The 26,017-nt window shown below is 46.8% G+C and overlaps 1 protein-coding gene across 2 annotated transcripts in view; it reads left to right on the top strand.

Annotated features, from left to right (window-relative positions):
* Positions 1-26,017, top strand: part of CDON (cell adhesion associated, oncogene regulated) — a 54,543-nt gene that overhangs the window by 28,159 nt on the left and 367 nt on the right. For both annotated transcript variants that reach the window (XM_010403950.4, XM_039564845.1), the window contains exons 9-20: positions 3,347-3,639; positions 5,329-5,503; positions 7,256-7,384; positions 8,689-8,895; positions 9,532-9,713; positions 10,900-11,005; positions 14,242-14,364; positions 15,798-16,025; positions 17,038-17,312; positions 19,621-19,700; positions 24,117-24,373; positions 24,915-25,892. In XM_010403950.4, the coding sequence (XP_010402252.3) occupies positions 3,347-3,639; positions 5,329-5,503; positions 7,256-7,384; positions 8,689-8,895; positions 9,532-9,713; positions 10,900-11,005; positions 14,242-14,364; positions 15,798-16,025; positions 17,038-17,312; positions 19,621-19,700; positions 24,117-24,373; positions 24,915-25,081 (2,222 nt within the window). In that variant the 3' untranslated portion in view covers positions 25,082-25,892. The remainder of the gene's footprint in view (positions 1-3,346; positions 3,640-5,328; positions 5,504-7,255; positions 7,385-8,688; positions 8,896-9,531; positions 9,714-10,899; positions 11,006-14,241; positions 14,365-15,797; positions 16,026-17,037; positions 17,313-19,620; positions 19,701-24,116; positions 24,374-24,914; positions 25,893-26,017) is intronic.

Genomic DNA, 26,017 nt, shown 5'->3' with positions numbered 1-26,017 from the left:
ACTAGGAAAAGACAGTACTTACACTAAAGCAAGATGGGAAAGAGCCTTTCTTCACATTGCAATATTATGTGACATTAATAACAGGTTTGAGCTCCCCCAAGTTCCCTTCACAAGAATTGAGATACAGATTTTTAGTTACATGAAGTTACTTAAGTTTCTCAGCTCTTTCAGCACCTTGCCTTAGTTAATTTAGCTGAATGCCAGGGAGATTTCAGGTCAGTGGGATTTAATATGTGGCCCCATATTTAAAGTTCTTTGGTTAGAGTTTAAAACTCCTGTAAATAACATGAAAAGATGCTTAAAGGTTCACTTAGGGGATAAAAAGAAAGAAGAAACCTCAAGAAAGTGATCCCATCGTGTAGTTTTATAAATCAGTTATTTTTGGACCTTGCTGAGTGGAAACACGAAACTAAATATCATCCCAGAATTCAGCCTGTGTTAAAGAGAAAAATCCCACTGCTTTGCCTCAGAATTTTATGGCAGCGAGTTCAATTTTAATGCTTTGTTTATTAACTTTTATCGGTTTCTAATACGTTGTACTGGCTGCTGATTATGGTGCAGAGGGTGGTTAAGGCATTTGGTTTTGATATAAAAGTCCCTGAGGAATTTCTGGGAGCTGTTAGGGGTTAGAACAGCTCCCAGCCATGCCAAAGACATGCTCAGACACTCAGCTGTTTAACGAAGAATTCCTGCCAGGTAACACTTCCAAAGCACCTGAATGACTTCAGCTGGGATTCCAGTGCATTTCTTTGGTAGAAGGATCAGCTTAAGCACCTCTCAGCCTCAGTACCTGGTCCCGTAATTTGCCTTGTCCCAGCACACAGTAAGAGAGCCCACTTGGCTGAAAAATGTATCTTTTTTTTTTCTTTCTGCTGGACCTGTTCCAGGCTGTGATTCATTGCATGGTCTTACAGCAGGCAGGACAACTTCAGCTGCCATCATAGTGAGAAACCACCAAAATGTAAAATGATGCCTCGGGATCCTGTACCCATGGCTCTCCCTTTTTTGAGTCTTTTTTAGACAGTTGTGGGGCTAGCCTCTATGGCAGGAGCTTCCCAGAGCTACTGAACACAAGGTTAAATCTCCAAAATAACTTCATCTAATGGAAATGACGGAGAAAAATGCAATGCAGGCAGTCTGAGTAGCAGGAGAGGGAGTAAAAAACACAAGAAGGAGCATTTAGTCTGCGCAGGTGGGTGTTCCAGGGGCTAACGGGCTGAAGTTGCTCCTGCAGGAACCTTAGAGAAGCTTTGAGAAGTCCTAAGGTGATTTGAAACACTTGCCAGGTGTGGGTGACCTCACTGACGTGCTGCCTTCAGGTTTTCAGAGGGCTTTCCCAGCCTGTGCTGAGGTATTTGGAGAGCTGGCGAGCAGGGAGGATCGTCTGGCCTGGTGGAAGGTGTCCGTGCCCATGGCACTGGAGTGGAACTGGATGGCCTTTAAGGTCCCTTCCAACCCAAATCATTCTAAGATTCTATGAATACATTCTTTTAATGCCCAAATTTGGGACATTCAGTCCTTCTCTGGTTGCTGGTGGGGTCAGGATTTTGGGCGCATGCAGCCTTTGGCCTGACCCAGCTCAGTGCTACTGGTGTTCCCAGTGGGATTGGGAAGCCAAGGAAGAGAAATCTCCATGGCTAAGGGGAAAGGGATGGCACTGAGAGCAGCAGCCAAAAAAAGTTGCATAATGACACGGCAGCAGAGAGAAGGCTGATGTGCTGGGTTATATGGGTAGTAATTATAGCAGAAACTTTGCAAAAAGAGCTTAGATCTGAATTACTTAATGGGGATTGTTACCCAGGGGTTGTTTTCCAAAGCAAAAATACAACAACCCGGCAGTTGTTGACGACTCCCCTCCCGCAGCAATAAACACAGCGCTGGCTGTGGGTCTGCTGTCACCAGCTGAAACCACAACTCATTCTCCACTCCAAGGGTCCGTGTCCCCAGTGCCAGCAGGCGTCAAACCAAACCATGCCCACCCACACCCTCGGGGTCCACCACGGTGCTGAGGGCCTTCCACCTCCTCCCATTTGTTTCCAATATCAGGCCCTTCCTGCTGCTCCTCTGACAGCAGAGATACCCTTTAGTTCGGGGATTGTTCTGGGAGTGTCTGGCATTTTAAGACCATCTGGCTTTGGGGACATCCTCCCTGTGTTTTTCCCTTCTTCCTGTCACTGAATTTTGTGGCATTGCTAAATAAATGAGAAGAAACAAACAAGGAATGCTCGCCGGGAGCGTGTCTTCAATTTGAAAAGAGAACTTTCCTTCCCAGCTTTTTAAAAAGTGGCCAAAAATAGCAGCCACACTTGCTGCTGGTATTTTAATGGAGGTTTGAAGGAATCTGAGTCAGCCAGGCTAACACTGCCTAGGCTTTACATTACCAAGGAATTTGTTTGTTTTGTAAACCAAGTTCCCTTCATTCCCTTCCCCTTCCAGACCCCGGCACGTAACATAAACCTACACAAATCTGAAAGGACGGACAGGGCTCCGAACATCTGGCTGTCCTGCTGCTGCCGTGTGCAGCCTTGAGGAGCTGAGCTGCTTCCCAAACCTTCTTTGCTTTAAGTACTGACGTTTTCTTGTCCTGGATAATCTCAGATGTCCAACCTGCCATCCTTTTCCTGCCTGGAATTCTGATGAGCCCTGCATCAGCCAAACAGGGCTTTTTTTAAATCTTATGGCCTCTTTTAGACTACTGATACAGTATAGATTTTTTTTTTTTCGTACCAGCAAAAGTAAATAGGATGGAGGAGGCTGGAGAAGGATTTCTAGAAATGCGCTGGTATTAAATTGCATGTAGATCTTCCTGTAAACTGAGTTTATTCTCAGCATAAATTTTCAAATGAAGTAGTTGAGCTGTGCAGCTTTCAAAGCTTCTCCAAATTACAGCTAAAACCTCAGAAACTGGTGTAGGAGAATGTCCTCTTGTGTGCATGCCAGTGCAGGCCATGAAAAGTGCCTTGTACAACAGCGTACAAATTACTCTGTTTGTCTCACAGATTTAGCTATATACTTATATATTTCTTTTAACATGTATTGCCATGACTTAATTTAGTGGAGATACAGTCAAACTGTGCCTGTAGACCTTGAGTTTCAGGTTTTCACTCTTTGCTATTGTGAAAAAAACACCAAACCAAATAAAAACAAACCAAACCCCACTGCTGTGCCCTGAAAAAACACCCAGGCCACAGCTTGGCACCAGGCTCAGATCTGTGTGGGCACCTCTGGACCTGGCGTTTTGCAGCAGGGCTTGTTTGGAAATGTCACTCTGAAGTGATTTAGCGTCCCCTCGGCACAGGGTGAACGTACGTCATCGTGGGGATGTAACCAGAACCTCCCTTTGCAGTTCCTCCAGCAACTGGCACGAGAGCAGGAGAAACAGCTCCTCTGGAGCTTGCCCAGAGCGACGAGAGCGGCGGTGATTTTGGTGCAGAAATGGCGTTTTCAAGCTCACCTCCAACAAAATCGCCTCTGGATGCAGCCGCGATGGAAAAAGCATCGAGCGCGGCTGCCCCGCCCGAGGCCCCCATCATCCTGAGCCCCCCGCAGACGCCGAAGCCGGACACCTACAGCCTGGTGTGGCGGCCGGGCCGCGCCGGGGGCCTGCCCATCAACGCCTACTTTGTCAAATACCGCAAGGTACCGTCCCCAGTGCCCCGGGCAGCGACACGGCGCAGTTCCTCTGGGTTTCTCAAGGAACCAGCAGTGCTGGTGTTAACCGGGACGTGGGCTCAGGCCAGAGAGAGCAAACGTGTCATTGAAGCACAACGTTCCTGTGCCCACACAGCTTGTTTGAGGGCTGGCTGAGGTTGTCGCAAATACACTGGTCTGTCTAGTTTTAAGTGAGATTTATCCAGGATTTTCTGTCCTTTATGGTGTCATTATGGGGGATGGGGCTCCAGGGCGTGTTGTGTGCAACGTCAGCGGGGTTAAAAATGCATTTATGTGAGCAAGCTTGAATCTGTGTGTGAGAGCAGAAGGGAAGCTGGGTTTTACCTTAGTACGTCACTGAGTTTGCTGCTCTGCATCCCAAAGGGACTCAATTAAACTGAACTTATCAAATAGGAAGGTGAACTAAAATTTGCGGGGCAGTACCTACTATGGCATTAAAAATGGTGTGTCAACACCGAGCTCTTTTGCTAACATCCCATGCTGGGATTGCTGGGGCCTCTTGTGCAGAGCCAGGATTTGGACTCCATGATCCTTGTAGACCACTTTCAGCTCAGGAGATTCTGTGAGTCTAAAATCAGAACCAAGCAATGCCTGCATCTGTTCTTCCAAGCAAACCAGTTTTCTGCCTGGCAAAGCTGTTTGATTTCTTTTTCATAAGCTTTTTAATCCTCTACATCCTGATCTTGTCTTAGCCTGGAGGGAATGCTTAGATTTTTGACCTGTTGGTTCCTGAAAACCAGGTGCCAGAGTTTGTTGGTGATAATTTTTCATCCAAAGGCAGTTGGTTCACGTAAGCCCTGGAAGCTCTGAATGCTTTTTTGACCTTTTTGATGCTCTCCCTTCTCTCACACCAATCCTTTCCACATTTAATGTGCTCACTCATGCGTTTCTCGGCAGTGAATTTATCCTGGTTTTTAGGGTGGTGCTCTCTTTGTGTCATTAAATTATTTTATTGATTTCCCTCTTTTAATAGAGGAAAAAAAAAAGATGGGGGAATAAAAGCCTTGGAGTGGTTTTGCTGTAGAAGAAAATAGTTGAACAAAGACCTCTGGCATAACCTTTGATAATCCACAGCGTTTAGATCTGCCTCCAATATTTTATTAAAGTCTTATATTGTTTAGTAGTTTATTTTTGGTGGAATCTTTGTCTTTTCCTTTGGGATTTGGGGTAATGTTTTCCTGCAAAGGTCAAGCATTAAGAGACTACCCAGAATGTCTTTCTTTTCTTTAACAGAGCTGGTGGTTTCACTGCTAAGTTAAAAAGTGATTTTGTTTTAAAAAAAAGGAAACATGCATTGATAAACCCAAATCTTTGGTCTCCCTGACTTTTTTTCCCAGCCTTAAGGAATAACTAAGACGTACTTTTTGCCAATAAATATTTTTAAGTGCTGAAGTGCAGGGAAAGCTGGGCTAGTACAGGCAAAATCTCCTTCTCATTAGGGTCCAGCCCTTTAGTAGCACACAGCTGAAGGCTGGCTGAAAATCATTCGGCCTCTTGAGTGAAAATGAAAAAAAAAAGGTCAAAACCAAGTGCGTGTGTGGAGAGAGAGAGAGAAAATAAGTTTATCCAAGGAGTGCTGTGAAAGTGGGTGCAAAGTGTGAGCAGTCCCTGGCTCCCGGTGCTCCCGCGCTGACCGGTTTCTCCCTGTGTGCGCAGCTGGAGGACGGCGTGAGCGCGGCGGGCGGCTGGCACACGGTGCGGGTGCCCGGCAGCGAGAACGAGCTGCGCCTCACCGAGCTGGAGCCCTCCAGCCTCTACGAAGTGCTGATGGTGGCCAGGAGCGCCGCTGGCGAGGGCCAGCCGGCCATGCTGACATTCCGCACCAGCAAGGGTAGGTGCAGCACAATGTGCCCTGTGTCCCGGCCTTCCAGAGGCATTTATTTAATGACATCAGTCGTTTAATGGCATCTGCTAAGCCATATGTGAAATATTCCGCAGTTTATTTGCTAAGGAACAGCCTCTAATAGCTAAAATTGCTGTAGGGCAAACTTCCCTGAGCGTGAGGCTGTTGGTAAGTAGAAGCTATTAAAAGCTTAATAATATTATTTTTGGGGTGATTGTTAAGATTTGTACTGGGAGGTTCCTCTTGCTTTAAGGAGCAAAGTCAGGGGCAGCCTGTCCCTGTTGAGGTTTTTCAGAGAATCACAGAAGAAACTCTGCACCATCGAATTTTCATGTATCAGCAAAGCTGCTCCTGGTTTGCTTTGCAGACGCCTCAGTGACAATCTCTGCTCACCACGAGCCAGATGTTCTGATAGTTGTGTGCAGACAGCAACAAGCACTACATTTCTAATTAGAGCATTTTTTTCTTTCAAGCTTGGACACTGGTGCCTGTGCTCTTTAGCACACAAACAAGTAGATATTTTTCATACTACTGTCCAAGAATGGCTTTTATGTGACAGAGGGCAGGGTTAGATGGGATATTTGGAATAAATTCTTCCTGGTGAGAGTGGTGAGGCCCTGGCACAGGGTGCCCAGAGAAGTTGCAGCTGCCCCATCACTGGAAGCGTCCAAGGCCAGGTTGGATGGGGCTTGGAGCAACCTGGGATTGTGGAAGGTGTCCCTGCCCATGGGGGTGGAACAACATGAGCTTAAAGGTCTCTTCCAGCTCAAACCCTTCTGGAATTCTGTGAAGGACAGGATAGCTTAAAATTTTATTAAGACTTACACAAAGAAACCTCTAACACAGGAGTTCTTCTGCTCCCCCTTCATAGGCTGTGTCCTACCATGAGGCCAAACACCATTCTGAGGGGCCACAGTCATCCCCAGCCTGTTCTGAGCTGTCCTCTTCCTTGCACAGACCCTTGGAGAAGGAGCCTGGGGATTTGTCTCCATAGAAAACCCCACACTTACCTGATTTTTTGCCCTACGCCTCCTCCCTTTATCATCACAGGCTGCACATTCTTCCACCCCACCTTTCTCCACGAGTCAGGTTACCCCACAGTATTGTATCAAACTGTGGCAAAATCCCATTCCACCCATACTTTTCCATAAAAGACATCCTAGTGTTCGTGCTCATGTTCCTCCTCCTACCAATCCTCCCAGCTCACTGGGGGACTGAGGAAACTTCACACCAGCAAAGCCACTTGTCACAGCCCATCATATTAAACCCAGATGGTGCTTCTTGTTCACTGTCCTGTGCTCAATCCCTGGCAAACTTGGAGGAGTCAGTACTGCTACCCCTACTGCCACAGGTCAAAAGCCCTCTCAGCCTGGTGTGCTGGCTCCAGCTGCTTCCACAGCATTTTTACTCCTTCTCTAGACAGGGATTTCATCACCTGGTGGTGTTGTGATGAGTGGGCTCAGCAGCACAGGCAGGAGCTGGTGGCATCTCCACTAAGCGCTGTGGATGTCAGTACTGCAAATGGACAGTCATTCACCCACAGCAGAGGCCCTGGGCTGGTGTGGAAAATCTCACTTGCTCTCCCAGTGAACCTCCCTGATTGCTATCCTGACTGTTCAGCTTGGGATGTGGAGCCAGGGCAGCACTGTAGCGAGTAGAGTGAGCGTATAGTGAGCATTGACAAACAGCATTTCCTTATACAGGCCCTACACTGATGTACTGTCTGTCAAATCTTCTTAGAAAGAACATCATCCTCGAAAAACACACAGGCTCCATCTCCACCTGCAGGAATCCCTAAACATCCCATTGTTCCTGAAGGCACAAATAATTTCGGTGTCATCCTTCCGGACCTGTCTCGCCACAGTGGAGGTAGGAGCGTGGATGGTTTGTGATTTGGGTGCTAAAAGTTGTATTGCAAAGAGCTGCATCTGAGTTAACCTGTGTTTATGACAGCTCCAGGTGCTTGTATTGCCTCCTCTATTTCCTGTTTATTCTGAGGCTGCTCTGTTACACAGGATATTTCCAAGGATGCTGCTGCCTGCATGGGTGGCTCTCAAAAAAACAAGAGAATTTTCACTTACAGCCCATGTTCTTGCTGCATGTTTTTAAACCTGCGGTTTCTTTTTGCTAAATACTTTGTTTTTCTCTTTCCTTCCACTGAGAAAGAGCCAGGGGAAGAGGGGGAAATGGGAAATGGCTGTGTCAGAGCTTTAAGTTCTCAAAAGTGCATGGTGTCTGTTCTGAATGTTCTCCCGTGGCTTCCCAGGGATAGGCTTATTTCTGATGGTGAGGAGATACAAGCGCTTCCCAGTAGGTGTGACATTTGGCCTGGTTTCCAGTGAAAAGAGCACGTTTGTAGTCCTTTTTCTCACCCCCCCGCCCCCCAGCCTTTGAACTCCTTGGTCTGGTTCAGGCAGATTTACTCAGGGGCTGAAATCTCAAAGGTATCTAAAATTTGGGGTAAAGCCAAAGGTGAGTGGAGAGGTTTAATAACACAGGCGAGGAGCCGAGCGTTGCGTGCTTGTGGCAGCACTGAGTGTCAGAGGAGCCTTACTCGTGCCTGGCTGCAAATGCTCAGCTGCTTCATGCCCCAGAGCTGCCAACCTGCTGCTCCTTGCTCCACTCCTCAGCGCCAGCTCCAGGTTCATGAATCCAGGCTGGTTTAGTAAAGCCTCACAGCTCTTACAACCAGATTTACTAACGCCCCTCTTTCCCTTCTCTCTGTCCCGCTGCTGCCTGTAACTTCAGTGAGTTCTGTAAGTATATCCTGGTGCATGCTTTGTTCACTCTTCCTTCTCATTTCTCCAGCACTGGTTAATGTGGATGGGTTGAAGTTTCATTGGGTCTGGGGGAGTTTTGAGAGCTTGAAAATAATAGCCATGTTTTTCCTGTTCACTTAGTGTATGTGTCTGTTTCCATGTAGAAGTGGTTGGAATAGTGCAATGCCATATAATTTTTTAATATTGTATCGATAAGATAATCAATTCCTCTGTTGTCTGCTCATCATCCATCCTTTCCAGCAGAGTAAGGGCAGTGGTGATTTCAGGAGGATTTAAGATTCTCCTTGCTAATACAGGAAATCCAACGTAATCAGCAACGAGTCTAATCTGTTGTTCCCGAAAATTAAATTTCGGCTGACTCTAATCTTCTCGTAACCAAATTTCCCATTTCAGTTCCAGAAGCTCCCGACCGACCCACGATATCCACGGCATCGGAATCATCCGTCTACGTCACGTGGATCCCCCGCGCCAACGGGGGCTCCCCCATCACTGCCTTCAAAGTGGAGTACAAACGCCTGGGCCGCAACAGCGACTGGCTCGTCGCAGCTGGCAACATCTCTCCTTCCAAGCTGTCTGTGGAAGTTCGGAACTTGGAGCCAGGTATTAGAAATGGTCTTTCATTACTGCAGCTCCTCGTTTTTTTTGTTTTAACTTCTGCTTGGATTACCCCCTTTCTGCTCGATTAGGTTTGGGTTTTGTGTATGGCCTAGGAGCTTGTTACATGAATTCAAGTTGATTTCTGGCTTTCCAAGTGGAAAAAAACCCACCATAATTTAATACTTGTTCATGTGGAGAGGAGGGTTGTGTATCACTGCTATTTTTAACTTAATTGTCCTTCTAGTGAACACTCAGAATGTGGAGAAAAATGCATTAATGGAAAAACATCTGTCCTGACTTCTTCCAGTGTCCAACCCTGAAAACTCAGGCAGAAAGCACAAGAGAAAAGGGAGTGGATAGGGATCCTTTGAAGCATCTTCTCAGAGCCCACCAGTTTAGGGACTTCCTGACTGATGGAGGCATCTCCATCTGTGTGTACAATACCCTTTGGATTTTCCTTGAGTGACTCCTAGAAGCTGTTTACATCTCCACATCAATCTGTGGCAAGGCCTCCTCTGCTTTTTCTAACTGGATGTTGTGCAAAAAGTACTTCCTAATCCGTTTAGTCTCTCCTTGAATCCTCTTTCTAGCACTTGTTTTGCTACGAGGGCTTCTTTCTTCCACTCTTTCCCTTAAAAGGAGAAATGTATAGGTTCCGAGTGATTGCAGTGAACAACTACGGGGAGAGCCCCCGGAGCGCCGCGTCGCGCCCGTACCAAGTGGCCGGATTCACCAGCCGCTTCTCCAGCCGGCCCATCGCCGGGCCGCACATCGCCTACACCGAAGCCATCAGCGACACCCAGATCATGCTGAAGTGGACGGTGGGTATAACAGTCTCCCATTCTTCTCTTCCCTGTACAATTTGTACTGCTGGGGCTGCTCAAAGTGGAGCATTAGGGCCTGTTTGCAGAGTGGTGAGTGGTGGTTTTCCTCCCCCTGAGTCCTGGACGTGATCGTGTTCCTAGGATGGGGCTGAGACACTTCATGTCCATATGGTAGAACTGGGGGACTTAGTGGGACATGTGCCTCTCGAGCCCTTTGCCCCCATTTCCAGACCCTTTTTCCCACTCGGAGGCAGCCCTGTCAGTTGTCTGTTGCCTTTTGCACCATCTCCCAGCTTCCCTCCACCCCACTCCCCTTCTGGCTCCCTGGGGACCCCACACACCTCTCCTCGGGTTACGCCAGATGTGCCCAACCGGCAGCTCCAGTGAGGGGCTGCAGCCGCCCCAGTCCACCTGCTCTGGCACAGACATATCAGAGGCACCAGTGGGCTTAACTCTGTCCCAAGCCCCTTCATGCCATGAGTTGTGAGTTGGCTCCGTTTCCTGCAATTCCTGCTGCTTTTGTCAATCCAGGCTGGGGTGGCTGGGAGTGTGTTTCAAACCCACCGTCTTCCCTCACATCCAGTGGAGGTTTCATGTTAGAGAAACATTTTCCTTTCCCCTGTTACCTCGTCTATTGTAAACAAGTACTTTAAAGTCCTTATTGAAACCCACAGAAATTCTTTGCTCTTGTTTTGAAATCTAACCCCCTGGTATACTTTGGAGGATTTAATGTGTAGAGAGTTCCCAGTGTTAGTTTGCTCTGCTAGCTCAGCCTTAAGAGATGTTAAGGATAATAAACTTAAAATAACCTCTAGTTCCTCAGGAGGCTGCATAACTTAAAGTAAAAGATTCTGAGCTGATTTTTAGAGTGACCTTAACTCTTTCTGAAGAGTTTTATGGTTTTAACTTTTCCATTTCCATTAATCATGTAGATTTTGCTGTGCATGGTCAAACCCTAACTGAGGGTTTGGGAAGTGATGTGGGAGGAAAGTGTCAGCCCAAGCTCAGTCTCTTGTCCCCATCCCACTCTCTGGCTACTCCAAGGAGTTCAGTTACCTTTGCTTGCACAACCTTATTAAAAAAATTCATATTTCCAGAGCATGACATACTCGGTGATGACAACTCAGCAGGACTCAGTTAAATTTTTTCTCCTCTCATGCAGTCTTTTAAAATTCTTTTGCAGTACATCACATCAAGCAACAACAACACGCCCATCCAAGGATTTTACATCTACTACCGGCCTACAGACAGCGACAACGACAGCGACTACAAGCGGGATATTGTGGACGGTACGGTGCCGGGCACGCGTGCTTGGAGCGCTGCTCCATGGGGAAGGACACCCTGTAGCCATGTTGGCTGTGTTTATATGAAATCTAAACTGCTTTTCCCAAGCAAAGTCTTGACAATATATCTCACAGGAGGAGCTATCTCAACCACCTAACGTCGGGTTTTGCCCACACGTGAGCTGGTTTCTTCCTGCTGAAGCCTCTTTGACGTGGAAGCTTGAGAACTAAATGCTGGGCTTAGGTCTGGCTTGTTAGACAGCTGCAAATCCTTAATGAAGGTCTATTTAAACTGGTGTAGCTTCAAGTTGTATAAAGAGAAAGCAGTGTAAATGAGGTTTAACCCAGGATAAAAACATCTGGGTTACAGACTGTATTAACAACTAGCTGGCTTTTAAAATTATTTACCCCAGCATGGACTTTCTAAGCTGATCGTACCTCGTGTGTAATTGCCCTTCTCTCCTCTTACTTTGCCTAATCACTTCTCCTGCTATAAGGAAGTTGCTTTTAGCCTCAAGTGCTGTAGCACTCTGCAAATGCAGGTATGTTTGTGCTTCATTCTACCTCTTAATCAAGTTATTTTTTTCCCCTGTGCACATTAGATCATCTTTTTCCTGGAAGAAGTTATTAGATAATGTCTATATTAGTCCAGAAGTGGAAAACCCTTTTAAAAATACATTATTTAATGTCCTTATTGCTCGGGCTGAGCAAATGCAGTGATCTCATTCTGGCTCGATGACGTTAATTATTTTTTTCCCCCTCATTTATTCAGTTACAAGAGGAATGGGCCTTTATTTTGAAAATTTTCCCCTGCCAGACAATACTGCACATAGTACTTTGATGCATGACATAAGCTTTTGCACACTATAAAGCTATTAAAGATCCAGAGTTTGAGCTCAGAGGCTTTAAAGAACCTTGTGCAGGCTGCACCTTCATCTGCAAATGTATTTTAGCCTTTGCTAGACAGAACTTGTGTGTTTATAAATCTTATACACTGAGCAGTTAGTTGTTTAAGTGGGCTCCACTGTGCTGTGAAATTAGCTTGTTTCGGGTTTTTTTTCCGAGCGTGTGTGTATTGAACTCTTTGTGGCAGTCTGAAACCATTAGCAGCTGCTCCGCTCTGCCAGAGCCTGCAACAGAAATCACTTGGTGGAAAGATTTAAACTTCAACTTTTCTTTACTGTGCTCCCCTAAATTAGCTTTTCAGGAGGGGGAAAAAAAAGGAGAGAGAACTATTTTCAATTAAGTTGTGATTGGAAGCACTTGATGTGAAATATGTAGAGGAACATGTGACTTAAGGTATTTTTGCCATAAATCACTTGTTCTTCCCTTTTTCCCCCCTCTGTTACCTTTGAATTAATCTGGTTTTTGACAGGGAATTTTATCTTGAAATGACTGCATGAGTTGTGGAAAAAGTGTTGTGATGCCTGTGCTAGCTAAGTGCTTGCCGCAGGCTTTCCTCACCGCTTCCTGTTAAGTCTTGTCTTTCGAGACATTCAAAACTCTGCAGAAACCTTTTTTTTTCCCCTTATAAATGCCGCTACAGGCAAAATCAGATTTTATTTGAAGGAAAAAACAAGCAAAAAGCTTGACTCGGATGGCTCCTCCGTATCTCTCAGCCGCTTTAAGCAAAAGCAAAAAAATCACCCCTGTCCTGCATTTGTCTGTTTCTGGTCTGAATTTCTCTGTTTCGAGGATCGTGGAGATTGAATTTTGAATGTAAATGCAGTCTGATGTCAGTTGTTTAAATGTTTTCCCTTGCTAATGGTGCACGAAGAGGACAGTTAAAGTGCCTGTACTGATTCCAGTTCCACTAATGGTTTGAAGCGGAAACCTAAAACCTGGTGTAGTAATTACCGAAAGGAATGCTTGGGGGTGGGGGCGCCGGGAAAAGCGAGTCTGAATCTTGGGAAAACGTGCGATTTAGGGAAAGGCGGTTCCAGCTTCAGCCAGGGCTTGTCCACCCTCACTGGGACGTGCAGCAGGCCAGAGCTGGACACGAACTGTGCAGGGCAGCCCCTTGTCCGGAGGGGCCCTCCTGGGTATCCCCCACCCTACTGGGGCCGGGCAGAGGGTCTGGAGATGGGCTGGGTCCCGGAGGAGTTTGAGCAGCGTCACGGTGACAGCCCCTGCCCGCCGAGCACGCCCGAGTCTTTTTATTAATGCTTAAATCAGTAGGTGGTAGACAGTTCCTTAGAAACAGTGGAAACAGTTCAAGGTGGTATTTTCCAAGAGGGATTAAGAGCACTCAAACAGTTAATTAAACTCCTTAAAAAAAAAAAAAAAAAAGAAAGAGGAAAAAAAAAGGTCGCTGTTTAGTAAAATTTGTCACATGCCCGTGAAAGTAAAAACTGGGAATGATTTATCCTGAAGTGCTCAGTACTTCAGGAGGGTGTCTAAATGAAATGCTGGCCAGAGGCCAGAGATGACAAAACCGTCCTATTAGAGAAGATTGCTTGGCTGGGGCTCGAGCTCCACGGGGGCAGTGGCACCGGGACAGCCTTTGTTCCCAGGATGGTTCATAAAATGCACGTTCAATTATTTGCGGTTTCGGCCAAAGTGAGCAACCCAGACGTGTCCTTCCTGCGGGACACCGATGGCTGCAGTGGTACCTCGCACCTCGAGGGCAGCAGAGGAGGTCTGCTCACAGCCAAGTTCTTCCCTTGGCCCAAGCTTCCTGTGCCACTTTTCCTTGTTATTTGCCCAGTGTACTGTAAATAGTCAGCATAATCCCCCCTAAACCCATCCCTTTGGCAGTTCCATGTTTAGGGTGCACAGAAAGCCCCCTAACCAACAGGGCTGCTGTTGAGTTTAAAGGCCCTTGTGTGGGCACTCAGATGTCTGGGTTTTGAGTTTAGTGAGTTCTGGCTTTTGTAGAGAAAGACTTTCTTAAAAAAATTAGTTGAAAGTACTGAAAAAAACCTCCCTTTAATTCATCAAAATGTCCTTCTAATAATCAATTTCACCAGATAACACAAGTCTTAGAGAGTCATGGAATAATCTGGGTTGGAAGGGACCTTAAAGATCATCTAGTTCCAACCCTCTGCCATGAGCAGGGGTGCCACTTGTAGACCATGGTTTCAGCTAAGTCCATAAACTGTTACTAAAGATTTTTGTGCTAGCAAGACAAGCTGCAGTGCCCCTGCATTTGGTAGGGAAGGACCCTGCGATGCACTCATCCATAATTCTGGCTCCTGTGAGTAACTGAACTGCAGTCGATTTACTTTTTCTCCCCACAACAGGTACAAAGCAGTGGCACCTGATAAATCACCTGCAGCCTGAAACTTCTTATGACATTAAGATGCAGTGCTATAACGAGGGAGGGGAGAGCGAGTACAGCAACGTGATGATCTGCGAGACCAAAGGTGAGGCTGCGGGGCCGAGCCGAGGTGGCGTTTGGGATGTGAAAGATCCACGGGGGGGGAACTTTTTGTGCAGCACAAAAGTCAGCTGCAAGGATGACCATAATTTTCTGGAATGTTTCGGAGGATTGTTTTGTCTTCCGAAGCTGGGATTGTTTTGAACATATGGAAAGTGATCCGTTGCACTCCCGAGGCTCTCAGCAGAGCTCTGCAGCTTTGCCTGCCCTCAGAGATAGTGCTGCTGCCTCTGCGGTGCTGATGGCCTCTGCTTGGGAGACAACCCTGTGCCTGAAGATGACAGAATTGATTTGTATGTCTGTTTTATGTCTTCAGGGCTCTGTGACACGTTGTATAAGTGCAGACCACAGCAATTGATGGCTGTGTTGGCTGCCTCCATCCCTAATCCTGCATGCCTCTGGCACAAAGTTTGTACTGTTCTCGGGAAGTGTCAGATATGGCAGTCACATTTATTTTGCGAAGAATTCCTGTCTCCTTTAATCTCTAAAACCAAGTAAGGCTGTAAAGGGAAAATGCAGACAGTAAACTTCAAATGCAGTGCTATGAAAAAATGTTTGAAAAAAAAAAAGAAGAAAAAAGCCCTCTGGGAACGGAAGCATCAAAATTCAGCGAAGTGAGTAGTGAAACCTTTGAAGGAAGGAGTAGGAGCTGCAGGGCTTCAAGGCTGCACACACAGTTGGTCTCCCTCCTGCAAGGAATATAACTTTCTTCTCTAATTTTAAAATGGGCGAGATGTAATCTGTCATTCACACTGCCTCTTCTGTAAAATTTATCTCCCCCAGGCTTATAAGGGTGATCCAGCTTATCCAACATACCTACATGGAGGTGCTTGTGTCTCTCTGATCAGCTTCACTCCTAAGCCAGGCACCTCTTTTAGGTCTTTAGTGTCAAATGGAATAAATCTGAACTGGGGTGTACTGGAAACTAACGTAAATGCAATTCCTGGGTTAAGCTAGCATCTCATTTTCAGTGATTTTCTGTTCGTCTCTTGGTTGATCTTCAACTGTGTGGTTTGGAAAGGGGGTTAGCAGGGTTCACATCAGATAAGAGTAGGTCACCTGGCAGCGCCTGGGCGAGAGAAATGTGTGTTGTGGTTTTCCCTGACCTCAGAAGTGGAAAGATTTATGCTCTTTCAAGTTGAGAGTTCGAGCAGTTGCAGCCATGGGTACCTCGAGCGGCTCGTTAAAGTTCCAGTGACCTCAAAGAGCGGGTGAGGATAATCACCATTTTCCAAGGCAAATAGTTATTACCCAATAGGAGTTGGCATTCTCATTGTAGGCTTTAATATTGACTTGGAAGCTTTCTTTGTGAGGCATTGGGACTCAGACTCAGCAGTAATTATTTTCATTTCATAGTGAAAAAACACCTTTAGAAAATGCATTTAGAGGATGTACACGTACTTGTCTCTGCCCATCCAGTGAAACGCACGCCGGGAGCATCTGAATATCCAGTGAAGGACCTGAGCACGCCACCGAACCCCCCCGAGCGGGCCGGGGGCAGCGGGGCCGTGCCCGCCAGCGGCCCCGTGCGCAGCAGCGACATGCTGTACCTGATCGTGGGCTGCGTCCTGGGGGTCATGGTCCTCATCCTCATCGTCTTCATTGCCATGTGCCTGTGGAAGAACCGCCAGCAGAACGCCCTGCAGAGTGAGTGGGGGCTGGTTCCCTTTCCAGAGTAAAACTAGGAACGTCTATGCTGCGTTTTATGGATGGGAAGCAGTTTCCTGTTAGGAGCCAGCTGGCGTTTCTGTAGAGACTTGTACTTCCAGGTGTGCCTTAGGTGCAAACTTAGGTTTTTAAGAGCAACAATGCCTCCATTTCTTCACACTGATGCTCCCTGTCCTGATGTGTCCCTGGAGGATTGTGCTGCAATTTCACCCAGGGGGTGGTGTGGGAAAGGCCTGGGCAAAGTTTCTGCGGTTTGTGTCTAAGCCCTTGCATAGGTCTCTGATGATCGCAGAGGCAGAATAATCGTAAGCACTTGTTGAAATGTGGAGAGTTAAACCCTGGATCTCTCTCTTTCTTGAGTGCATCTGGAAAGAAAGAGAACTTGCAGCTCTAGGACAAGTCCCTTGTTACCTCTTAGTCCCTGCACAATGAGATGGCATTGAATGGCCAAGTCTTCCAGAGGTGTTGATAAGGAAAACCTCTTCATTAGAGAGCAGGAGCCTGGAGCAGGAGCTTTGCAAGGTGCTCGGTACCCTCCAGCAACCTGGAGCCAGCAGAATCTCTGCACTGGCCTTCTCTGCTTCTTGTACATAAATCAGCCTTGCTCTTGCCACAGACTGTGGTGATTTTTAAATGCCTTTAATCTACAGAGAGAAATGAAACAAAACTCCTTGCAAGATCAGATAGTGTCTTCAGCTGCAGCCCAGAGAGATCTTCTGGAAGCAGCTTATAGCAGATATAGCAGAGGACCTGTTGGTTTTAGGACGCTCTTGTAGTGATTGACATCAGCCAAGCCCTTCCAGACCAACATTTCTGGTCTGCTCTCCAGGCTGTGGCTGTTTTCCATGTCTACATTTGTGTGCTAAGCACTTGGATATCAGAGTTAGTTCACAAAAGCTGGAGAAAGAAAAAAGGAGTTTACTTTTTAGGGATGCTCGTTTAGCTTCTCATTTAGCAATAAAAGTGCTCTCAGAAGTAATGTCTTTTGCAGAATACGACCCTCCTGGCTATCTCTACCAAGGGGCAGATCTCAACGGGCAAATGATTGAGTACACGACCTTACCGGGGACGAGCCGGGTCAATGGCAGCATCCACGGAAACTTCCTCAGCAACGGCCTCAGCAATGGCTGTCCCCACGTCCATCATAAAGTCGCCAATGGTGTCAATGGGATCCTGAGCGGAGGAGGAGCAGGACGGTACCCAGGGCACACCAATTCCCTGTCCAGAACTCACGTGGACTACGAACATCCCCATCACCTCGTGAATGTAAGGTCCTACACCGGGTGGGAGGCTCAGCCCAGACCCTGGGGTTTATTCAGGGGCTGTGGAAGCAGACTTAATTTGGGTGGGGGAATACTCATCCATTGATACCAGCCAGTTCCACTGAATTCCTTATCCCAGAGGAAGCAACTGGGCTGATATTTGTGATACAAACATCATGGTTTTCATTTGAGAATATCAGATGACGGCAAGAATTCCACTTACTCTGGGAAATCTGCCTCTACCCTCCTCCTAACAGCATGTAAGCTCTGAGAATGCCTCAGTGCTGGGCTGAGATACTTTACTTGTACATATGGTATTTCTCAATCTCCAAGTTAAATACATTTAATTATAGCTGCTTATTCTGCAGCTTTATGGATCACCCGTTTTTCCCCCACCTGTTTCAGATCTGTAACTCTGAGCAATGCTATTAATTATGGCAAAGCACGAATGGCGCAGGAGGTTCCGTGGAATGAAGTGCCCCATACATCTTGAGCTGCAGCAGTGCAATAACGCTGCTTTTTTTTTTCAGTCTCCTGTTTGTGACTGTTGAGACAGGCTTGGTTTTTGTTTTGAAATTGAAAATAAAATTAAAAACTAATTTCAGTCTGCGATCCAGCCTTTGTATGCTGTGGAAAAATACTTCATTTGCTGAAACGTGTCCTGTTTCCAAGAGAGAATAATGATTTCATTATTGTCTATGGAAACAGATGGCTTGCATTCAAACTTACTAAACTTACTCAAAACTGTGAACATTGCCCAGGAAAACTGAAAGAAAAAGTTCAAAAGTCTGAATAACCCATGCTGTTTCTGGAGAAAAAAAACGGGTCTATTGTTTGTGTTGGTAATTGAGCACAAGCACTTCATTTTATTGAACAACAAATTAGCACTTGCACAGTAGTTGCCACTTCAGTTCCCTCCAGTCTGAGCCCAGACCAGTCAGTTCTTCACCCCATTCTGTCCTTGGCCTACCCATGTAGCAAGAAGTGCCCACTTTTGGTTGTTTTCAAGAGCAACCAAGACCCAAACTGGAGTTTTTTGACCTGTCCAACCTCTCAACGGGTGAAACTCTCCAAAAGTCTCCGAGCCCTCAGGAAGGGAACATCTGCAGTGCTCAAAAGCTCGCCCGGGAGAAAGCCTGGGAGTTTGCATTGATGTTTTGTCCCTCCTATTTTTATTTTTTGTGGGGGAAAGAAGGAAATACATGTGTGATGACACAGGTCTTGGAGCTCCTCTGTGCCATGAGGTGTCCACCCAACGCCGCTGTCTTACTGGGAACAGGTGACAGGGTTGAGTTTTTCTTTCCCCACTCCCTGTTGCAGAAAGTTTGAGTCACGCGATGTCACGCGATCTCTGCCCGTGGAGCAGGGCTGGGACTGGCACGTGGGCGAGGCTACGCAGGGGAACAGGATGTTCTGATCCTCGTTAGGTCGCTCTTTATTGTTTCAATGATTGGGCTAAATGAGGAAGGGAGCAACTGGCCAGGATGGCAATCAAGACTAATCAGGCATTTCCTCAGTGCTCCCTATCCCTCAAAAACTTCAGGATAAGCTCCATTTTTGCAAAAATAGGGATTGCTAGAAGTTCCCTACCACTTGAACTGCCAAAAGCCAGGTGAGCATTCCCAGCCTGGCTCCCTCCTGGAGGCCGGCGCGGAAGCCTGGCTCTGCAATTGGAGTGGCTCCCGCATCACTGTCTGCCTGGTCCCTAACAATGAGGTATGTGTTAATCTGGGCATTTCAACTGGCTTGTAATGGCCCCGTTAGCCAAAACCAACAACACAAAATCCCTCTCACCCGGAGTCATTGCTGGCTGAGGAATTACCCCATCTGTACAAATATGAAACGGTTCAAAAATCAGTGTAGTGAAGTAAACTGATCTAATCGGAGTAATTACAGGAAAGTGGGATGGGTTTGTGTGTGACATCAGCCCTCCAAATTTAATCTTCTGTCTCCCTAAACAAGCCTTGTGTGCTAATGAACAGCAATTCACTTTTGTGTCTGTCATCAGCGTTAAAAATAAATATATTTACAGTGTGTTTATTAAATTAAGCCTCAGCGTATTAAGCTGAAAACAGACCAGGGAAATGACCACATACTTGTCTAAGCTGCAGTTATTTACTTTTCCCTGACACACACACTGGCAAAGCCCTCCCCTGGCCTTTGGACAATCGCTCAGTGTTGCCATGCCACGTACAGCCCAGAGCAGGGCATCGATAACGTGATCGGAGTGGGGAAACTGAGTCAAAGAGCTCCTGGGTGTTCAAAGAGTGATTTGATTTCTGATTGTTTGTTATTAATCCTTCCTGCTGCAGGGTGGTGGGATGTACACGACAGTGCCGCAGGCTGACCCCTCGGAGTGCATCAGCTGCCGGAATTGTCGGAACAATAACAGGTGAGGAATAACCTGCACAAAGGCAGAACCTGCCTGGAGAGCAGCCCTCACTCTCTGTGCTGGGGTGGAGCTGGGGCTGGCAAAAGCTGAGAGCTGGAGTCCTGGCTGACACGAGGAGCTCCGTGGATGACCTGGAGAGCAGTTGAGGATTGTTCGTCGGATAGAATAAAACAAGTTGTTAAACCCCCAGAGCTCACTGTGCTCCTCTGATGCTCTCTAGGCAGGTTGGGCACTGGATTTTAAGAGAGTCCTTATTTCCTGTGTTTTCTTTAGTTTTGAGATAACAGAATCATTCCATATGGAGCTTGTCAAATCGGATTTAATTGGTCGTCCATATTTTACACTTCCTGACATTCCCTTAAGAACACTGACCAACTCACCCCTGTGCCTTCACATTGCTGTCCTTTGTAAAACATGGGATTTGAAGTTCTTGAGGCCTTCAGGAGGAGTTTGACCAGCCATTGTCAGAGTGGGATACATTTTCTTCATGGGAAAAAGGATTCTTGTGTAGAATAAGGGAAAATCTGTCTTCTGCGTTGTAGCTGGGAGTCGGAAACCTAATAAAAATTATTACATTTTTCACTTTTGGAATTATTATTCTCCTAGGCTTCTGAATAAATCTCTGGTTATTTTAATGATTATAAATAGGACTGAAAGTCAGACAAGCTGGGCTGCTCAGACTGGTAGGTTGTGGGCTTTTTTTTCAATCATACTTTGATTTTTCTGTATTGTTAAAATCTTCAGCTGCTGCCTTTAGGCATGCATCTGGGTAAGATGAGTTGAAATTAATCATTGAATCATTGAATATTCTGAGTTGGGCCCACAAGCATCATCGAGTCCAACCCCTGTTGAACAATAAAGCTGTTGTTGAAGGCAGAAAACACATTCACTTTATTTTCATGGGTTTACTTTTTAAAATACCATTTATAATAGGCTTTGAATCCATCTTCCTTCTGTAAATATGTGCATGACAGTGTAATGCTGACAAGCTGCTGCTTGCAGGTGGAGCTGGGCACGCCTTGCCTGGACCAGTGTCCCTGGCAGGTCTCAGGAAAGCCCAGTACGTTCCCTCACAGATCCATGCTGTGCTTTCGAGCAGGCTGTGCAGCAGCTCTCACCAGGATGTCTGAGACTGGTGGTAGTTTGGAGCCTGCCATATGTGTTACACTGTAATTAAGAGCTTGCTTCCAGTTTTAAACACATTTAAATTTTTATTTGCTCTTTTTTTCCCCCTAAGAAAGCAAGGGAAAGAGTTCCATCCTTTGCAACTGCACTGCTCCTCCCAGACGGGTCATCAGCAGGGCCTGAACTTTGAGTTTTCACAGCCCCATTCTATATTTGACTGCTTGATAGAGAAACAAGTTGTCCCTTACAGCTGCCTTACCCCGGAGGGGATCATTAACCTCGGTTTGGCAGGAGAGCTGCACAGCCGGGACCGCTCCGTTCCTGTCCTGGCGCTGGGGGAATGGAAAGAGGACATGGGAGAGGGGAGTGGAGAGGACCAGAACGTGCCTCAGCATTACACCAGGGAGCTGGGTGTATGGCCAGGGTGAGGAGGAAGGCCTAGTGGGTTAGTGCAGTCAGCTCAGTAGGTTTTGGTAAGTGGGAATTTGGGGCTGGAGTATTTTGTCTGTGTTGTTCAACCTCATTGCACAGGTGAGGGCTGTCCCCCCAACCCGGTCTCTGTTGGTGGAAAGAGAACCTGTTCCTTGTCCCAGGCTGGAATCATTGTGTGCTGAAACCAGGCAGTTCCCTCTGCACACCCCCTGTGGCAGCAGGGGAAGGGAGGTTCAGGTGGACAAACCTCTGGCAGGGTGAGGTCTCCAGATCAGGAGTGTGGCCTTGGTGCCACAAATTCCTCACTGACCCATTTCCACCAAATGCCTGGAGCTGTTGCTGATTTGGGGTGAATTTAGCAGTTACGTGAATTGTGACCACGTGCAAATGAATCCTAAAGGTTCAGCATTATTTCGTAGCTGTTTTCAGCAATAGCCATCTCAGAGCAGGTTTTATTATTCCAGTGCTGAAATCCCTGGGTCTTCTGTTTAAATTAGCACTTTATCCCTCATAACTGCTCATGGAGCCTTGCCAGAGGGAGAAGCTGCTGAAAACTGGAGACCTGCTTTGCTATTGTGGACAAAGCCTGTGGTTGACAGGATTGAGAATTGATCTTTTTCCTTCTCTTGTGCCTTTGTGCTAAAGCTCTCAAGATACCTGATGTTTGCAGAGGAATTTACACTTTTGCAGGTCTCTCTCCTTTGCCAACTCACTGTATTTTGATCAGAAATCTGAAATGCACAATTCAAATGTAGGAGCATCAGTTTGTTTTTCCAGCTTTTTCATCTAAATTATTGGTTTTTTAGATTATAGTTTGGTAGGGTTTCAGTACTGAGAATTGATAGAAAATGTGTTTTCTGCAGCAGGGATTTTACATCGCTGTTCCTGCACACTCTGCTCTGGATATCCCCATGGCTAGTTTCCATCAAAATGTGGTTATTGAAGCTTAAAAGGCTGAACTGCTGTGTTGAAACATCCTTCAAGCCCTTACAATAATACAGAGAACTCCACTGACCTCTGTATCTTTAAGAAGAAACCCCCAGAAACATGCAAACCCAAACATTTAGATGGGTTTCTCTGAGCCCTTTTTTTCTAAATAATAAGTGAGTGCAGTCAAAACCTCTGCGGAGAGAAAGGCAAACTAATAAATGGATTTGTTTGAGGACCAGATGTGTTTCATGTGGATTCTCCAGTGGCTTCAGTGGTATTTTGGTACTTGGAATAATGATTTTGGAGGCAGTTACAGCAGGAGAAGGACAAAATAGGAGAGTGAAGGTTGAAGCTTGGTGCTGCTCCATCCTCATAGCTTTTGTGGGGGGAGCAGGCTCCAGAGGGAACCCATTTGTCCTGTTCTGCCTTTGCAGGTGAAGCATCTGCCGGAGGGGAAACTCACTACAGCTCCTCCTCTGACAAGTTTATTTGTGTTGTTGTTGGACGTTTTGTTGCTCTTTCAGTTCTGACAATGCTGATCCCAGGTTTTGATCAGGTTTCAGGTATGAGGCTCTAGGCAGGTCCCTCCAGTGTGATGGTTTCCATTATTGCCATAACTTTTTTAATGGCATAAAAGTGGTTTCTGGGACTTGGGCAGGACTTCACCGAGACTGCCAAGTTTAACATGTCCTGGTTTTAAATCCTTCTGAGCTCAGTGCTGGGCTGCTGTCGAGGTCAGCTCTGCTGGCTGCTGCCCTGGCACTGCTGGTGTCCCAGTCCATCTTTCCTCCGTTTCCAGCAATTTTTCATCTGCTCTGCTCAGTTTTGGGCCAGAACCAGTCTGGAGCAGCACACGGCACTGCTTGCTGAGCCAGCAGCTGAGCAGGCAGGTCCCAGGGATCAATTTTTGTATTTCCAAATGCCAGCCTTAAGCAGTCCCAGGGATAATGTACAGCAAGTGCTCTGGGCTGATCCCTGTGAGCAAAGCAGGTGAGGGATGGATTTACATCTGGTAGGAAAAAAAGAGAAGGAGGATGCTCAGAGTTGTAGCTGCACCAGCACGTAAAGACCTGAAGCCTGGTTCAGCTTTCATGGGAACATTTTGGGGTGTCACTGGAGGGTGTGAACGCTGTCCATCCTTATTTCCGTGCGTTTATCTGCAGATCCATCTCTGTCCTGCTCCTCATAACAAGGAGCATTTTGGTGCGTAGTTTCTCAAAGTTTGTGCCAGCTGTACAAGTGAACTTTTTACTTTTGGGGTAGTTATGGCTTTCTTATGTAGGAATTGTTTATATAAATGTTCCCTGAGGCCACATTGTTCATGAGGCTGCAAACACTGAGGTCTTTTCCCTCATGCCACAATGTGTCGAAGTCCTGCTCCTTTTTGTTTAAAGCTTAAATACCTCAGCTGTAACAATTGCTTCAGCACTTTAGCTTCAATTCCACAGCTTTGCACAGATATTACAGGGCCACAGTCTGACTTACACAGCAGAAGGGGGGGGGGGTTAAATTTGTTATATTGCATCTATTTTTCTAATTTGCATTCACTCCAATAACACATAGTATTTATTTTCCAACGTACTTAAGTTTGCTTCTTGGGTTTCAAATTTGAGCTCTTTATCTTGGCAGTGAAAACATGTTTTATGGAGTTGCTTTGATGGAGAAATGGACTCACAAGTCAGGTCACTGGGTCTCAATTGATGGGGGAAGGAACTGCGCGTGTTTTGAATGTTTTCAGCTGTCTGCTGGGAGAAAAAAACCCACTCAGTCCTTTTCTTAACGTCAGAATCACTCCACAAATATATTTAAAACTGATTTGACAAATGCTCTGATTGTTGACGTGGTAAAGCACTTAAAAGTTGCATTTTCTCAAGAAAAAGAGAGCGAAGAAGCCACTCTGAGTAACTTTGGCCTCTGTCCCTCCCGCAGGTGTTTCACCAAAACCAACGGCACTTTCGGCAGCAGTGCGCTCCCTGTGGTGCCCCTCAGAGCCCCTTTCCAGCAGGACGGTGTGGAGATGAAGCCCCTGAGCCCCCACGTCATGGTGGCCATGTGCCTGGCCTCGGCCACCCCCGAGTGCAGCGCCCGGCTGGAGGAGGACGGCGGGGAGAGCGCGGAGCAGCCCCCGGCCCAGCACCCCTGCTGTCGGGAAGGCATGAGCCAGCTCTCCGTGGATTGCATGGACGGTGAGGCATCCCTCACCTGGCTGGGAAGCTGGGAATATTCTGTAGGATGCCTGTAGGGAGCTTAATTAATTGTGGAGAAGGTAGTAATTAAACCCTTGTAAGAGCGGGCTTTGAGGAAGGTGAAGCGTCCCGCCTTTCCCATCGTGGAAGGCGGGAGCAGTGCTGCTCCAGTGCCTGGTCCTGTCATGCCCTTGTGATTGATGCCTCTAAAAAGGGCTCATGGAGCACATAAGGAGGCTGTGACTGATGGATGCTGCACTCAGGGCACGCCCATTGACACACAGGCATTCCAGAGCCATCCTGGAGGCAGGAACAGGCTCAGGGAGGGAGCTGGGCTGAGCTCCTCGGTGTGAGCTGTTCGATACGGGGGCTGTGCTGGGATAGAGCCCTGTGCTTGTCCCTGGCATGGTGGGAATGAGCCTGAGCCCGAAGAGCATCACCCACTGGAATTAAGAGTTTTTGGGGTATGTGGGTCTGTTAAGCTGACAGAAAATCTCCTGAAAAACCCGACACAACCACCCGCCCTGCTCTTGCTTTGCAGGCGGCAGCTGCGTGCACTCGGAAACATCGAACCACATTTTGAGTTGGAGTCCCCTCATTCTTCAGCCTGTTTCCAAGGACTGTAAGGAAAAACCAGGATGGAGTTCATCCGGAGTCACCCTAAATGGTTCTGGGGACCTTTGTCAGCTCCAGCTGCGGGAAACCTGAGGAAGTGACCGTTGTCCCCACTTAACGCCAGGAACTGCACCGCAGCATCGCTGAAAGGGAGTCACGGGGGGATGTTAATTATAACAGAGAGAGTCACTATTTATTTTTTGTAGTAGTGTCATATGAATGTATCTTGGTTTCAAAATGGTTGCCTTTTTATATTATTTATGCCTTGAAATCCCTTTTTTGTTGGGTTTTTTTTTTTCTTCCCCCACACACCACAAAACTAGCCTGGTTATGTGTATAAAAAAAGAATTGTAATAATATAAAGAATGAGGATGGGAAATGTGGAGTGTGTTTCTGTGGCAATTTACCAGTGGGACAGGCGCTTCCAAGGAGCCCAAGAGAGGGATTTAAGCAGGTCTGAAATGACCAACAGCTGCCACCTCCCTGGCAGCTCAGTGACATGGTACTTCAACCCTCCTTTCCATGAACACCTCCTGGCCTCTTTTGGTTTCCCTGGGAAGATCCCAATGAGGAAATAAGATCAATAAGAAAAATGAGCCTTGGTTGAGTCTCTCCTGTGCAGCTTGAAGCAGAACTTGAGTCAGTGACTGTGTCTTTAGGTGCTCAATAACCCTTAGATCTGCAGAAGTACAGGTGGAAATCCAGCCTGTCTCTCTTTCCCACTCACAGAAGACAAAATCCAGTTCAGCTCTTGGTTTGAGGGATTACTAACAGCTTGGATAGCTCTGAAATGAAACCAGTCATGGCGAAGCAGCTCCCACCAGCCCTGGGCACAGCTGTCAGGAACCCGCCTGTCCCAGACACAGCATGATGGAGGTGCTGCAACCTTAACTGCAGGGCTTGGGTGGGTGTTTCAATTTTTCCTTTCCAAATTTAATCCCAGTAACTAAACCAAACCAGTGCTTACAATGAGCTCTCCCCAAAGCCTTCTCTTCTGTCGCATTATTTGTGGTTATATTTATTGTTTTG

The sequence above is a fragment of the Corvus cornix genome, chromosome 24 (assembly GCF_000738735.6).
Source record: "Corvus cornix cornix isolate S_Up_H32 chromosome 24, ASM73873v5, whole genome shotgun sequence".
In the NCBI taxonomy this organism is placed as follows: Eukaryota; Metazoa; Chordata; class Aves; order Passeriformes; family Corvidae; genus Corvus; species Corvus cornix.
The sequence above is the reverse complement of the archived record's forward strand: the minus strand, read 5'-3'. Positions and strand labels throughout refer to the sequence as shown.